Source organism: Periplaneta americana, chromosome 9 (assembly GCF_040183065.1).
Source record: "Periplaneta americana isolate PAMFEO1 chromosome 9, P.americana_PAMFEO1_priV1, whole genome shotgun sequence".
NCBI classification, from domain to species: Eukaryota; Metazoa; Arthropoda; class Insecta; order Blattodea; family Blattidae; genus Periplaneta; species Periplaneta americana.
In genome coordinates, this window is record NC_091125.1 from 75031598 (window position 1) to 75048943 (window position 17346).

The 17346-nt window shown below is 35.2% G+C and overlaps 1 protein-coding gene across 4 annotated transcripts in view; it reads left to right on the top strand.

Moving 5' to 3' along the window:
- Nucleotides 1-17346, top strand: part of Su(var)2-10 (E3 SUMO-protein ligase Su(var)2-10) — an 89450-nt gene that overhangs the window by 10115 nt on the left and 61989 nt on the right. For all 4 annotated transcript variants that reach the window (XM_069835106.1, XM_069835107.1, XM_069835109.1 and 1 more), the window contains exon 2: nt 9738-9904. In XM_069835106.1, coding sequence (XP_069691207.1) covers nt 9738-9904 — 167 coding nt within the window. The remainder of the gene's footprint in view (nt 1-9737; nt 9905-17346) is intronic.

A 17346-nucleotide genomic window follows, 5' to 3' on the forward strand; every position in this document is an offset into this window, starting at 1 on the left:
GTGGGACTATTCTCCAATCCTGGCCACCACACAGGTTCACATTAGTGAATTACAGTATTACAAAATTTCTTTCAGCATTGGATAAATGATAAAAATAGTGAACTACCAGCAGACAAAGTGCCTCCACAGCCACAAATCCTCCTTCTGAGAGGATGCTGAATAAGTACGATAGTTGCAATAAATCGCCTATAGAAAAGGGTGCGAAGTTATGCAAACAAAGTGTACTTAAATTACAAAATATTAAGAACTTTATTTGAAAACTAATTGAAGATGGTGGTAGTTTTGAAATAGAGAAATGTTAATTGAGGCTAATGGTAGAAGATAGTTGGCAGGCCCTAGTTTGAGCATTGTACAAAGAATTTCAAATATTGAAAATCTGACTATATCAGACTCGGGGGAAGGAAAAGTGAAACAAAACATTTGGAAAAATGTATTATTATATGTAATATGAATATACAAGTGCTAGATCAGAATGTAATTCACAATTTGTCCATAACGCATGCTATGCGAGAGCAAACAGTAACTATGAATTCTCTTATGGGAAGTACTGTACGAAGATAGATTGATAGATTGATTTCAAGTGAGCTGGACCCGGGATGGATCCTTGATGATTTCATGAGGGCTAGATCTGGGATCAATCCTTGCATTTAGACCATTTAGGCTCATTATGCGCCCTATATGTGATGATTGTCTAACTGATGAATGGCCCAGGTGGCATTCGTGAATCCAACGCTGACATGCAGGCCATCCTTCCTGGGCTCTACAAGTAAACCCCCATCATTTACTGACGAGCCCAAACCCAGAGCCTGAAGGCCCAACCCCATAGATTCCTCAGAATGTACAACAGAATCAGAAACCCGTACTATCCACAGATGTTATCCTAGCCTATTTTGATTATTATAGATGATAAATGAAATGGAGGGGAAGTGGAGTGTATTGGTAGAATGAAAGAGGAAAACGGGAGTACCCTGCGAAAAAAAAAAAAAAAACTCTCTGCAATGTCTGTGTTGTCCACCACAAATTCCATCCATATCTCACGTGGGATGAAACTCAGACTGCCTGAATGGAAGGTCAGTGTGCTACCATAGCCACAGATACAGCGTACATAGATTACTTCGAAGTATGGAGTTTTCCATAAGACAGTACATATAAAGAAAGAAGTTGAAGTCAGTGGCATCATTGCTTGAAGGGGCACCCACATCTCGAACCATTCAATCACTGAAGACGACCTGTTGTAGTAATAATAATAATAATAATAATAATAATAATAATAATAATACATATTATTATTGTATTGATTTAATTTATCCTAAAATAGAAAGTACATTGAAATAATCCCAACAGTAACAAAACTGCAAAAGGTGGCAACAGCTGAAAGTTGTAACAAGACATCTTCTTCCCTAGCTGGCCTGTCAATTACTGTTATCTGTTTAGAAGTGGTGTGGGAGGCAGGATTCTTTACTTATGGAGCTGAGAGTATGTGTCATCTTCGTGGCTACAATATTTTATCTGTGCACATGAAATACTGAACTTCCCATAACTAACAGTGACTGTCTTAACATTACAACTAGCAATTTAAGCATGAATGGCTCCTGTTGTTTAGGGCAGCTAAAATGTCGCGACCTCCAGGAACTAAGTTACATGAAAAGCTGTATAGTGGTCACACATCTGCATCCCAAAAAATTGTTTTGAAAATAGTTAGGCCAACACATCTTCATTTTGTGCACAGTTTGGATGTCAAAAAAGATGGAAATTTCAATTCTTGTGCAATATTCTGTTGGGAATGTTAAAGAGGTGCATGTTGATGCACTGACCACCTGAGGCTGTTGGTGATTTTGACTCTAACATTATTGATGCTTTGGGTCTGCAGGCTTTGTTTCAGCATTAAATCGAAGTTGTGAGCCATGTTTGAATGGTATTGGACATAGGGGCACAGTCATGTAAGTCAAGTTTAAATTCACACAGTTACAAGTTGTTTTTCCTACAGCAGGAAAGTTCCCTCCAATATGTGTATCCCCTGCCTTCTTCAAGGCACATCAACGGTATGGGTTGTTATCTCTTTGTAGGGATAGATTTATAATAAAGAACAAAAGTATATTTAAAAGAAGCCTATTCAAAGTAACAAAAGGTTAGTGTTAAGCAATTCCAATGGAATTGTTTCAGGTTTGTTTTCTGTCGCAAAGTTATCATCGTTATTATTCCACTGTTGTCATTTATTACTTTCAAGGGATATAACAAATCTACTTGAGATAGTGTTGTTTAAATTGTCCTGTTTCCTTTAAAAGTTTTCCACATCTTTTGCATGCTTGCATCCAGTTTTCGGTTTTCGTAGAAAAGACAGCTGTATTGAAAACAGTTTTTATACAATCATATCGTAATATAACTAATATGTACCTGATTGTAGAACTGAAAGTAGCAGTCTAGCAGCACTGGAATAAAACAATTGAAGATTAGTGCTGCAAAGTAACTTTGCACTTTTGGAGCAGTATCTTATAAATTGCAACTGAAAGTAGCAGTCTTTCTATATATCACACAATTTAATACAATAAATTTTACGAAATTATTCAAACATTGCAAATTATATGCTGTTAATTTATTAATACTTATACTACATGGGGTACACTGCGTTAAATTAATTCCTGGCACATTAAAAAAATACACCAACCTTTATAGCTAAATATTCTGTATCAGGAGCTACCACAAAAAAAATTTACTTATTTCCTCTCTTGTGAAAACACTCGACTTTTTTGCTACATATCCAACTGATTTTCTTTTCAAGAAGGCAATCAAACTTCCTTATGTTAACACTATGACTCAGATATAACGAATACATTAACATGGAATAAATAGACCATGGTGTTTAAGATTTCATTATCTTCGATTTCTCCAGAAAATATGCCAACATCACATTCTCACTAATTTACTGACATTTTTCTTTTTGCATCAAGCTGTGAATAAATCACGTTCTCGATCATACTGTTTTTTAGATTTCTCAGGCAGCAAATCATTCTTTATAGGCCTACTAGTCGCCACTTCAAGCACCTCGGATGGAGTTCCTCCAAAATCATCAATTTTGTCAAATTTCATTATAATTTTCAATTAATCTTCATATCGTCGACCTTCTAAATGTTTTAATAAAATCAACAATTAGTAATAACACACAAACGCGAAACTATACAAACATTTGAACAAATACTAATCGATTAGATATTTCTAGTTCTCGTTATTCTTAACTTTCCAAATTGAAATAAACCATAATAAATATAAATTTACTTACATTACGAGTATAAAAAATAGTATGTAACATAGTCTTGAAAGGCTCATTGCTATCTTTGTTTACCTCGGGTTGCAGCCAGTCGCACTTGGATGCACAATGAGTGACTTTCGACACTTACATCACAGTCTACATCACGAAGCTTGAGTTTGTGAAGATACTAGAAACAATATACTGTACTGGTATTATTTCGCCTTGTCTGTAATGAGGCGGTAGTAGCGATCCTAGTGGTTAGCAACTATCTACGGATGCATATTTACTACGTATTGAGCTTCGTGACTGTATATACTAGACTGTGCTTATATTACAATATACTATTGTATGTTCCATGGTGAATTTTGATTTCTGTGGCGAATCCATTAATCAAATCCCAATTTACTGTAGTTCAAAGCCTCATGATAGGATTGATCCACATTAGTTATAGCAGGGGTTCCCAACCGGTGTGTCGCGAAATTTTGGAATAAAAACATGTTATACCATCCAGAAAGTCTCTTTACAACGCATTTTTTTTTATTTACAACGCAATCTTTGATATGATCCATTTTATTTTGAGACAGACTTTACCAGTGAAACGTGAACACCTGCAACAATGCTCAGTTTGATTTTTCTGCCTAGTAATAATTCGAATGAAAGTGAACACCTGCAACAATGCTTAGCAATTCATTTACTCTTTCCACTTACAAAAACAGAGTTTAGAATCGTCAGAACATATTGAACAGTTTCAGTGTGTAGGTTGAGCAGGTGAGAGTGCCACTATTTTATTAAAATTGCTTTATTTAGATTTTATCATAGTCAAATTTTTAATTCGAAGAAGACAATCTGAATCAAGTTCTGGGTGAGATAACAGTGCTAATTCAAATAATGTGAGCGAAAATTCCCTTCAAAGTTCACAAAAACGTATTGCGTTTCGTAAGTGATGAATACTTCCAATATGGTTTTACGTGGCGTGGAGATAAATAATAAACAAAATTCCGAGTGCCTCATATGCGGAAATGTTTTATCAAATCAGTGGACGGTGCCAAATAAACAAGGAAAAAGCATTTAGAAAGTAAACATTCTCACGTAGCTTTCTGGGGTAAATCAATGATGCGAGTGGTAGAGCTTCAAGACGAGCTTATTATTATTATTATTATTATTATTATTATTATTATTATTATTTTTATTTTTATTATTTTTAGTTATTTATTTATTTTTGAAGACGAAAAGCCAGAATGTGCTAAACTTTTGGAAGATAATTTTTTGGTATGCGAAACTAGCATATCTTGCCGAAATTTTCGAGAAACTTAACTCTTTAAATACAAACATGCAACACAACAGAAACTAGCCACCGGCGTGGCTCAGTCAGTTAAGGCGCTTGCCTGCCGGTCTGAAGTTGCGCTCGGGCGCGGGTTCGATCCCCGCTTGGGCTGATTACCTGGTTGGGTTTTTTCCGAGGTTTTCTCCAACCGTAAGGCGAATCCTCGGCCTCATTTCGCCAAATACCATCTCGCTATCATCAATCTCATAGACGCTAAATAACCTCGCAGTTGATACAGCGTCGTTAAATAACAAACTAAAAAAAAAACAAGCTATTATTTCAGCCACAAAGAAAATTCAAGGATTTTGCAAAAAACTGAAGTTGTGAGTATCTTCGGTTATAGCAGGCAAATTATTGCCCTTTTCTTTGGTTGAGAGTTTCGAAGATCGACTTGCTGAAAATGAAAACGAATGCCTGAAGAAATTAATAGCAGAACACCTAAATGCGTTACAAAGTTCCGACACCTTTTTATTGCATTTTTCATCATGGTACCCAAATATGTGTGAATAACTATGTTTTTAATATACTAATTTTTCTTTAAATTCCACTTAGACCATGAAAGACTTAGTTGGGAAAAACGGAGATTAAAAACGACAACATTCCCGTGCAGTGAACAGTAATCATCTCTCCGTCCTCTATAAAATATTCTACACAGAGTTCCACCACCTTTTTTCTCCAGAATAAAAGCACTGGTTGTTATTATGTTATTAATAAAAACAAATAAGTGTGCTGCGATATCGTGGGCATTCAGTAAAGTGTGCCGTCAGTCAAAAAAGGTTGGGAACCACTGAGTTACAGAACAATCATGTTGATGCTTCTTCTAGGAACTTCCCAGTTGTCTCCATTTTTCTTTTCTTTTAAATTTTTCGTTATGATTGTGGTCTTGACACCTCTCTAAACCTGGATTCACTGGAACCAAAGTTTTATCACATTTTTTTTCATCATATTTACTTTGAGAAATGTTTGAATCTGATATACAACTTCTTTCATGTATTAATGAACATGATTTCCTTTTTCTTCTACTAAATACACTACGATTAAACATCAGTACATCAAGTACTAAGTCCACCTTTGTGATAATTGCCTTGTTGCACTATCAGCTGCCAACTGATAGAGAGGTGAGATACAGACCTTGAGAGCAGACTTACAGTAATGGACGAGGGAAGTATTTTTAACCCTAAATGGTTTCGTGTCTTCCTAGGTGTGTTGTATTTTAGTGCAGATTACAAATCAAATCATGAAGATTTAGAATCCAACCCAATGTGTGGCATTACCAGCCCATGAAGGGCCATGGTTACCTAGCCTGCTGTTGGTCTCATTTCCACATCCTTCAGCAGAGGTGAATGATCATCTAATCAGAAGGAAGAAATATTTTGCACCAAATAGAGACTTAAAAATAATAAAATTACATTTAAAAAAATTATTATTGAAACAATCCCTTTGGTACTAACAGAAAATTATCATTAATTAAATTCATAATTCAATTTCATTCGACTGTGAGGGGATGAGGGCACTGCCTTCTTGATCTCACGAAGGCAGTTATTGTGAGAAAGAGAAATAACATTGTCTGCTGGTGCTGTTCCCTGGAAGTAGTCCCTGAAACTTTGCATACATCGTTTCCAGATGTCACATGCATGTAATGCCAAATGATCAAATACAAGGTGTGATCAAATAGTTTTCGGAATGGCTTCAGAACTAATTTGTCATTGGGCTGTCTTTTATTCTTTCCAAAACCATAAATGCAGCACTCCCTTCTGTTTAAAATGAGGGATCGCGCGACCTGCTCTGAACTTCCTTTGCATAGTTACAAACTGTGAAATGAACACATGTTTTATGCGTGAGGCGATTTCTGTGTCAAGCAAAAATGCAGGATTACGAAAAACGAACATGCATCAAATTTTGCTTCAAGCTTGGAAAAAGAGCAACAGAAACCTATCAAATGCTAAGAACAGTTTATGGGGAGGAAGCAATTTGGCAAATCTCAAGCATTTCCGTGGTTTTCTAAATTTAAAAGTGGTGTAACGTCAGTTAAGGATGAAAATCGTTTAGAACAACCCTGTTCAAGTAAAACTAATGAAAGCCACTAGCGTGGCTCAGTCGATTAAGGTGCTTTGCGTTTGCGTTTGGGTGCAGGTTCGATCCCTGCTTGGGCAGATTACCTGGTTGTTTTTTTTTTCCGAGGTTTTTCCCAACCGTAATGTGAATGCAAGGTAATCTATGGCGAATCCTTGGCCTCATCTCACCATATATCTTGCTATCACCAAGCTCATCGACGCTAAATAATCTAGTAGTTGATGCAGTGTCGTTAAATAACCAACTTAAAAAAAACTAATGAAATATTGTTGGGGTGAGGGAAATCGTATTAAATTACAGGCGTGTTACAATACGGGATATTTCTTTGCACTAGGAGTCTCATTTGAATGTGTTTAAAGCATTTTGAACATGAATTGTCGCAAAGTTAGTGCCTCGTCTCTCTTCAAATGACCAAAAGGAAAGCTGTGTGATTGCCTGCACAGGTATTAAGGAACAGCTTCAAAATGATCCACGATTTATGGAGAAGATTATTAAGGCGATGAAAGTGGATTTGTGAAGTAACAGTGTTCGCAGTGGAAGAGTCCATCTGTACGCCCAAAAAAAGCCAGACTAGTTCAATCCAATGTGAAGTCAATGATGACTTTTTTCGACATTGAAGGCATTGTTCACAAGAAATTTGTACCACGGCGTCAAAGAGTGAAGTAAGTGTTAAGTGAGAAAATGCGACACAAACAGCCAGAGAAATTGAGGACTGGTGACTGGTTTCTGCATCACGACAACGCATCTGCGCAAAAAGCCATTTCTGTCTGTCAGTTTTTGGCAAAGAATAGGGTGTCTACTGTTCCCCACCCCAGCTATTCTCCAGATCTGGCTCCAGTTGACTTCTTTCTATTTCCACGACTTAAAATGAGACTCTGGGAGCACTGCTTCGAGGATATTACTGTCATCCAACTTGAATTGCAGAAGGCTTTGGAGGTGTTTAAAAATAATGACTTCCAGAAGTACTTCGAGTAGTGGCAACATTGCTGGGATAGGTGTATCATCTCTAAAGGAGGCTACTTCGAGGGTTACCAACCAACCAACCAATAATCTTTTCCTTGAAGATAACTTAAAATGATCTTAGAACACTTAAGATATCTTGTGCACTTGATGTGCAGGGGTTGAATGAGAAGCCCAGAGGCGATATAAACATGTATCAATTTGTTGGTTTAATCCCCTTCAAATTTTAAAGAGCCAGTGAGCACTTACGAAGATATTTGCATATTGTATTCATACAATTCAGGTGTATTTCAGTGTCTGTTACTGAAATCAGATTGTGGTTCTTCAGATTCTACAGATTGGTGTTTTACTTTTAAAGAATAATTTTTTTTAATGTTCATAACTGGTGGAACTGTTGATAAAGGCTATGATCCAATAAAGCAGGTTGAAATTCATTTTGATCAAAGCATTGCCTTTTTTATATTACTGTATTGTTCTCACTCTATGAGGCATTTTGTTTAAAAATACTGCATTGCACTAATATGTTACATGGATTTTTGTAAGTGTGAATTGTCCACACCTGTGGAGTAACGGTTAGCGCGTCTAGCCACGAAACCAGGTGGCCCGGGTTCGATTCCCGGTCGGGGCAAGTTACCTGGTTGAGGTTTTTTCCTGGGTTTTCCCTCAACCCAATATGAGCAAATGCTGGGTAACTTTTGGTGTTGGACCGCAGACTCATTTCACCGGCATTATCACCTTCATCTCATTCAGACGCTAAATAACCTAAGCTGTTGATAAAGCGTCGTAAAATAACCTACTAAAATAAAAAAAAATGTAAGTGTGAATTGCATTCTTACAAGCATTTTAATATGAATTTGTCTTACACAATCTAACAGTATGTTCTCTTGAATATAATTCCTTATATATAAGTTCTCCTTGTATATTGAATCCAGATTAGGGTTTCCAGATGTCACGTAAAATATGGGATCGTCCCATTTATTCACTAATGCATCCTGTTGTCCCGAGAAGTCTTCGGGACAGCTTTCCATCTCGTATTTTAGAGTTCTAAACTGAGAAAAAATGGTAAAGTTACAATGTCTGTTCTACATTACAAAGTACAAACATCACACTTTATCATTGCATTGTAAATGGGCTTTTATGAAACAATTATTGTAAGTTATTAATTTCTCAAGGTGAGTGATAGGAACACCAAACGTTTAGATAAAGTCTGGGTGGATCTTTTTAAAAGTACTGAAGGAGAACTCAAATTTGAAGAGGGTATTGGAGTTCATTATGTGTATTCCTGGAACAGATGTGTGTATTGAAAGATTATTTTCTCGCATGAACGCGCTATGGACTTAGGAGAAAAATAAATTGTCTGTAAAAATGGTAAAATTAATGCTTATTGTAAAATCATTCTTCAGTGAGGATTGTTTTTTTTTTTTTTTTTTTTTTTCACAAATAATTTTTCAAAATAAACAATTGTTAAGCGAAATTCATTCTTCAGAGAAATATTGCAAGGCCAAGGCGTTTTGATTTATAAGAATATTGTCAGTGAGTAGTGTATTTTGTAGCTTTTTCTGTAATAACTTAGTAAAAACAATTTGAAGGCAACTTACATGAAGAAGCTTAAACTTAATGCAAATATGCTCTGTAATAATTTTGTTTACTATTTGTTTACTTACTCTTAGTTATTTAGTAAAGTATTTGTGTAGTAAACTTTGCTACATGCATATTTTGAAAGATTGGCATATTTGATGGGTGCGCATACTAAACTTACTCAGTGAAAACTGATGAGTGTCCCGTATTTTTTTCCAATATGTCTGGTAACCCTAATCCAGATACTTCCGGAGTTAGCACCAATTAAAATTGACTGAGAAAGAATTATATAGATTATTGTTAGAATGATAACAATTTGATATGCAGATACATGTAAATGTTGATGTTACTTGCTTTGTCCCAAATATGTGTAACTGAATTTCAAACAGGGAAAAGGGATATTTGTCTTGCATTGGTTTGTTTTGTGGAAATAGATTGATATGTATAGTAACATTACACTAACAGAAGAATATGGTGACTCGGGAGTATCTATGAATTGTCATGTCATGTTTGGTTGCATGGAAATACTAAAATGTGGTTAATTGCTCTTTGCAGAATATGGTGTTAAGCTTTAGAGTGTCAGAGCTTCAGATGCTTTTAGGCTTTGCCGGTCGTAACAAATCAGGGAGGAAGACAGAATTACAGGCTAGAGCTGTGGAATTACTGCGTCTGCGCTCAACTCCTGTTCAGATGAAGATTAAAGACTTGTATAAGTCTATTCAGTAAGTACGAGAGTCCTTTAAAATTTCCCTTAGCTTTTTATTTCTAAAGTAAAGCTATCTTTTATTGAAAAGGAAAGCAAAATTCTGTTTAGAATGCAGGTTTGTATTCAACTGAAGAGTTTATATTTTGTTCTCATGGTAATTGCTTTCGTCACTTCCTTTGACATGAAGTCCATAATAATCATAATAATTGTGTGTCCTTACAATTTTCATCCTGAAAATTCGTTTATATTTTATATAAATTAACAAGTAAATAGGCTTCATAGTACTGCTGTTCTCATCTGAAGAAGAATGTTACTTCAACAGAAAACTTTCTGAAAATTTGAAGCATTGGAGTAACTCAATAATATAGTAATATTCTATATAAAATTTTCAGATAACCTATGTTAAATATTATTACTTACAACAATTTAGGTACCAGGAAGTTCAGTCCATATAATGCAGAACTGTAATATCTAATTGCAGATCTTCAATTTTGATATTAATATAAAGTATTGAGAAATACTAGCAAATATAGTTATCAGTTATTGGAAGTGAGATGGACAGGATCAGAATGAGACTCAAACATTGAAATTCGTTGAAACTGTAAAATTGAAGAAAAAGATGACAGCTTTGACTCTTTTAATGTAGAAGGTACACATTTATTTCCTCTAGTAGCAGGAAATCTGTAATTACTTTGTCATCTTAGACATTGTGTGCACTCACCATTCAGAGTTGAGTATATATTTCGTGAAGGATATGATGATTATAACGACATTGGCGGTGATTGTGGTTATTAATGAAGAAATGGTGAAATGATGACGGAAAATGGGAGTGCCTTGTGGAAATTCGTTCTAGTCTTTGTGCACAACATTTTTCACTTAAGAATTGAGATTTGGACCCAAGCCTGTGTAATGTAAAATCTTTTGGCTAGTGATATGCTTCAGTGGATTATTATTATTATTATTATTATTATTATTAATAATAATAATACAATAATCCTTAATTATAATCAAACCAAAAGGTGTACATTGTGTTAAAATTAACAATCTGATACGAGTAATTTGATTAATAGTTTACAATACATACATTTCTGTGTTAAAAGTAGAGAATGAAGTACATTAATTTTAAAACAATTTCACGTGTACAAAATACTTTTATCCCTTTTACTTCCTAAATGACCCACTTAATGAAATAACCATTTTACTAAATCAGACCAGTTCGTGAGAAATTGGATTACATCACGTATTTATAGTAAGTGAACTTACTGACACAGAATACTTAATCAATTTTAAAGAAGGAAAAGTTCGTCCAAAGAGCTGGATTTTGAAGTACCTAAAACGCTCATTGCATTTCCGCGTTGAATAGCTAAACTTAAGCATTGACGCAAATAATTAGTGCAACTGTGATCACCAGTAATGGAGATCAAAATTTGGCCGATTTGAGATACAAAACTTTACCGAAGGTCTCCACAGCAAAGGGGATAAAAATATAATTGTCTAAAAGATGTGCATGTTTATTGACTTTTTTCTTCACGGCTAATTCAGCAGCAGACGTTGTGCATCTGGAGGTATTCGGCAAGCGAGATGGAGCTAAAGTGTCAATGCAAGTGGAGTCCCAAATTAAAGATTTTCCTCTAGACCATAGAATTAAGATGAGACCATCGGGTCATTTACCATCCGCGTGACTAATACTTGGTGGTTCCAAAAGAGACTGGATGCCACAAGAAATCAGGGATCTTTTAATGATATCATTGAGTGATGTATGTCTGGGAATGCAACCCTTGCTCCATGCACATGCACAGCTGAGTGCATGATGGCCGTAAATATCAGCAATTCCTCTGCAAGTACATTGGTGTGGCTGGCAGAGTTTACAACCAAGGCATAAAGCCATTACGATTTTAGATGATGTACTATCTATTAAGAGTGCCGATATGAGGAAATGGGAATGTGTGTAACCAAGCTTCAGACTCACTCTCTTGAAGAGCTAGGAGACATGCAATGTCTTGTTGGGATTTGAAAGAAGAAAGAAGTTCATCTAAAATTTTTTGGGAAAAAATAACATTCCACTGGTTTTGAAATGCAGGATGGACAGAAGAATGAGTGGTTTGTAAGGAAGTATACCAATTTGTCAGAGCATCACGCACATGGCAGATTTCAGCTGCATCACTATATAAAGGAAAGAGCGAAGAAAGAAAAGCAGGTATACAAATGTGAGGAAAGTTTCCGAATACCCACACCACCAAATTTAATAAGAGAAACTTGAGTCCAACTAGTATCTGTAAAACATATATTTAGGATCATTTCCAAACTGGATCGAAAAAGAGCATCAGCTTTATGTAAGAAAGACAGAAGAAGCCATAAAGGAGTAGTATACATAAAATAAGTCATCTTAGGGATTAGAAAATGATTTTTAAGAAGATAGTAAGAAATATGAGTATGTATTAGTTTTAAACAATCGAAATATTGCAAAGAAATTTGTTTTTTTCAGCGATGTGATCAGCAGCTTCCAAAAAGATGGCAGATCCAAGAATTGTTAGAGTGGATTTTGACATTAGTAAAATACCTGGAGCAAGTTTTTGAAAAGAAGAGAAAACAGATTGATTAAACTTAGAACAAAAATAAATTTCACATTTATCAGGATTAAGTTCTAACCCTATAGTTGAACTGAATTGAATGATTTTATTAAGATCTTGCAAAACATTTGAAGGAGCCCCTCTTAAGCAACCATCATCTAAGTAAAAAAGGTTGAGTTCACTAATAAGTTCCTTAATAAGGGGATGAATTCTTAGACTAAAAAGTAAAGGGCCAGCCGATCCCCTTGTTGGCAACCTGATTGAGACAACATTGTATCAGAACCAAAAATTAAGTAGAATGGTGTCTATATGATTGCCAGGAAAGGGGGAAAAGTTGTGAAATTTTAGGTTTTACAGCTTGCAACATGAAATCTCTTTCAATATAATTTGAGGCATTTCTGAAATGTAACTTAACGATTTTATCAGAGTGAGAATTGGCAAAAATGAATGAGCACAATGAGTGAATAATACTTTCACAGCTCTTAGGCGAACTGAAACCAATTCAGTCTAAAATATGTACTATTTTCTTCTTTAACACTAACACAAGCCATTTTAGATATCAATATTCGAAAAGTGTTCCCAATGGCAATAGGTCTGTTGCCACCATCCTTCTTATTGATTGCAATAAGGAAAGCTTCGTAAAATACAGGACAAATCTCAGGATCTAAGTCGCCATGTAACAGAAAATTGCAAAGGTGGGTTAATGAAGAGAGAAGCCATTTACCAGAATCACCTGCAGATACAGAAACCAGATCCGTAAGGTCTTGAGATCGTAAACTGTCAATACCAGCTGCAGAATCTTGTGGAAAGCTCTGTAAAGATTTCAAGATGTCTTTGTTGGTGACTGATAGGCTGGGTGCTGTAGGATCAGGAAGATCAGAGAAGGAGGAAGGTATAGAAGGAGGTGGATGTTTAGATTTTAAAACATTTGTAGCAGTTGTTGGACTCCCATATCCGAAGATATGCGAATAGCACCATGGATATCTCCTTCTGAAACTTTCTGTTCTTCACGACAGATTTGATTAGAAGGAGAATCAACTTTATATGAACGATTTCTGATATGAGAAGGATTGTATGGGAAGTTTGTCACATTGTCTTTAATTTTGGACATTAGAGATTTATTACCAGAGTGATCAGGAACTCAAAGAGCTAAATATGCGAATAGAAATAAATCATGCAAGTAGTGCGATAAACAAAAATCAATTTGTTGACTTAAGCAACTGGCAGCTGAAGATCTAGCGCTTCTAGATATTCGGTGTAATACATTAATATTTTTCTTGTAAGTATTTAGTTTAGAGTAAAAATCATCTATAGAATTAAATATATTATTATTATTATTATTATTATTATTATTACTGTTATTATTATTATTATTATTATTATTATTATTATTATTATTATTATTATTATTATTATTATTATGCCATGCCATTACAAGTTTTAACGTGGCAAATTCGAAAATGTATTTTTTAATAATGTTTTCCTGTCATTTTGTTTTGAGGAATATGGGGTCCAAAAAGAAACGATATATTTTAAAATTAATGACTATTGAAGACTTTTCAAAGTATATTAAAATCCCTCGTAACCGGCATCCAATAACCGGCAATATCAAAACACTTTCGGCTAGACCAAAAAAAAAGTTTAAATCTACCACATTGCCACAGTCTGTGCCGTCAGTTTAGCCACATTAGAAAGTTTGCACGAACTTTCATTTGCAGTGAATATTCGAACCTAGAATTAGTGAATTATTTGTGTTGTGTGATGTGTTTTAATAAAGAAAATCCACACAGTAATTATGTTTATTTAGTTATGTTCGGGTCGTCAGTGTTGCCACATTAGGATGATTGCACGAATTTTCATTTTGAGTGAATATTCGAATCTAAAAGTAGTGTATTATTTGTGTTGTGTTTTAATAAAGAAAATCTACACAGTTTTTATGTTTATTTAGTTATGTTTGGGCCGTCAGTGTTGCCACATTAGGACGATCGCACAACCTTTCAATTTCAGTGAATATTCTAACCTAAAATTAGTGTATTAGTTGTGTCGTGTGATGTGTTTTAATAAAGAAAATTCATACAGTTTTTATGTTTATTTAGTTATGTTCGGCCTGTCAATATTGCCACATTAGGAAGTTTGCATGAACTTCCATTTTCAGTGATTATTCAAACCTAGAATTTTTCTGTTATGTGATGTGTTTTAATAAAGAAAATTCACACAGTTTTTATGTTTATTCAGTTATGAGCAAATGATAGAGAAATAAGCTTCACATGGCTGCAGTTTCAACATTTGGCTTCATGAAATACGATTTTTTATTGTATATACCGGTATTTATTCAATTATCCGACAAAATCTCATCCGGAACTAGCCTGGTCTCTTTGATGCCGATTAAGAGGGATTCTGCTGTATATGAACATTATTTTTAAGGGTGTTTTTATTTGAGAAGTGATCCTAAAATTTCTTAAGACCCTTTAATGTTGGTGACTTCATTATGTTGGGTAGAATTTTAATTTTAAACTCATATATTAGGTACAGAAAGTCTGTGATGATGATGTAAGTAATAAGTAGTCTTTTATGTACAATTATCAGTGACTAGTAAAAATTAGTGATCACATTTCCCCATATAATATTATACAGTGCATCTAGAGGTAGAGTGGACCGCGGCAGCCTTGGACTGGGCGAGAGTTGCCGCATCTACTGCCAGATTTACGTGAAAACAGCCAGCAAATCCACTCTATCTCTAGATTCACTGTATTAAGAAGTTTCTTCTTCTTCTTAAATAGATTAGTCTCAGTTATGTAAATTAGGATGCAACAAATTGGATGACAGAAATTGTTATGTATGATGGAAGCATGGAATGCTTTATTGTCACAGCTTCTGGGATTGTGCTCTCTGTCCTGTTCACGTCCCTTTTCCAGAGCAGTGTGATCAGAGCATGAACATGGGTACTTAAATGTAATCCCTTACCACGGTTATGAATATATGGATTTCTTTACAGTGTAAAAAGAAACACTTTTTTTGCTAGATCTATATGTAGCATGTATAATTTATGTCCATTTAAGTAATTTCTTTCTATTTACATAAAGAGGATATCAAATGCTACTAGGAAAGAGGGGGAAATGTTACAGAATGTCACATTGCTGAAATAATGCTTACAAATGTAAAGCTTGTGTCAGAATTTAGGGAAATATTTAAGTGAATTTTTAAATCAATTTAAAAAGATCTCGAGACATAAGGAATAAAACAGGGAAGGCTATGTTAATGAAATTTTATGATAGTGGTTTCCATTTCTTTCAGATAGGTCAACTCAGACCTTTCTAGAATACTGTAGTTTGACAAACTTGAATTCCATATCAGAGATGGGTACATCTACAAGATGGAATTCCTTGACCTCAGTGATATGTTAGGTGAGAATGATGGCTAGCAGGGAGATTTTTACACTGTTCTTACTTTTTAGATACTGGAAAGCACTATTGGGTATTATCTGGCAGAACCATCTGCATCTGAAAGTATGAACTGTAGAGGAAAGATGTAAAAGCCATTGATAATTTCGCTTATGACGAAAGTTATGATTTTATGTGCTGTTAACGTGTGATGCAGGATACTCACTTTTTATTTCCCTTCACTGTACTGCATTTTTTTGTCCCAAAAATTCATGATCACATGAATATGAATGGATAAACCTGAGGTAGTTGGTTCTAGTGATAAGTTCGTAAATGCTAGACTGCTGAGGACAACTTGAGTGAAGTTGTCTGATCTTTTATCAATCACTGATTAGTAAATTAAGTGGATGTGAATTATGGAAGGTTGTCTTCTAAAACATATAAGAGCCAAAATGAAAAAAATGTTCTGTTAAGTATAGAGAAAGATACAGGAATGGATGTACCAGGTGACTCAAAAGTCTCTTAACATTTTCCTTATACCTATAATGAACGAATTTCTTTTATAAATAATTTGAAATGATGCTAATCATAGAAGAAAGAACAGCAGTCATTTGCGCTCATCTTTGTGGAATAACTCATGAACAGGTCCAAGTAGATTTCACTCGCAGATTCAGGAAACCAAGTCATAGCAGGCAAGGTATCATATATCTAGAGAACAAATTCAAAAGAACTGGCAGATGACAAGATTTCAAGAATGCTGGCTAGAACACTGGAAATAGTGCAAGCCAAGGATGCCATGACTCAGAGTCCCACCACATCAACCAGGAGACTCAGCAGGGAGCTTGATGTTGTACAAACCACTGTGTGGCATACCTTGCACCATAAATTTAAGAAAGGCCCTTACTACATTCAGATAATGGATAAGCTTGATCCAAACGACTTTGAATCTCGACCAGCTATGTGTTCTGGCTTGTTAGATACATTTGAAAACGAAAACCTGATGGACAATGTGCTGTTCAGTGATGAAGCAGCATTTCACATATGTAGCTATATGAACATGCATAATTACAGGATTTGGGCAGAAGAACAGCCAAACATAGTTCGAGAGTGGCAGAGGGACTCTCCCAAGGTAAATGTGTCGATGGGAATAACTAAGACGAAAAATTTCAGGCCTCTTATGTTTGTGGAGCCAACAATTATGTGCAAGGAATAACTACCTCGATATGCTTAATCAATTCTTGGAACAGGATGGGATAAAAGACACTGTTGTTTTCCAGCAAGATGGTGCATCACACCATGTTGCCAGAATTGCTCGGGATTACCTCAGTATAATCTTTTCTGATTGGTGAATTGGTCGTGGCTCACTGAGACTTGGTAGCCCTGCTCTCCAGACCTGACACCCCTAGACATTTTCATATGCTTTCATTAAGTCTAAGGTGTACCAAAGATGGATCAAGATCATATAGCAATTTGCAACAGGAAATAGCTGCAGCAGCAGGTTAGATCTC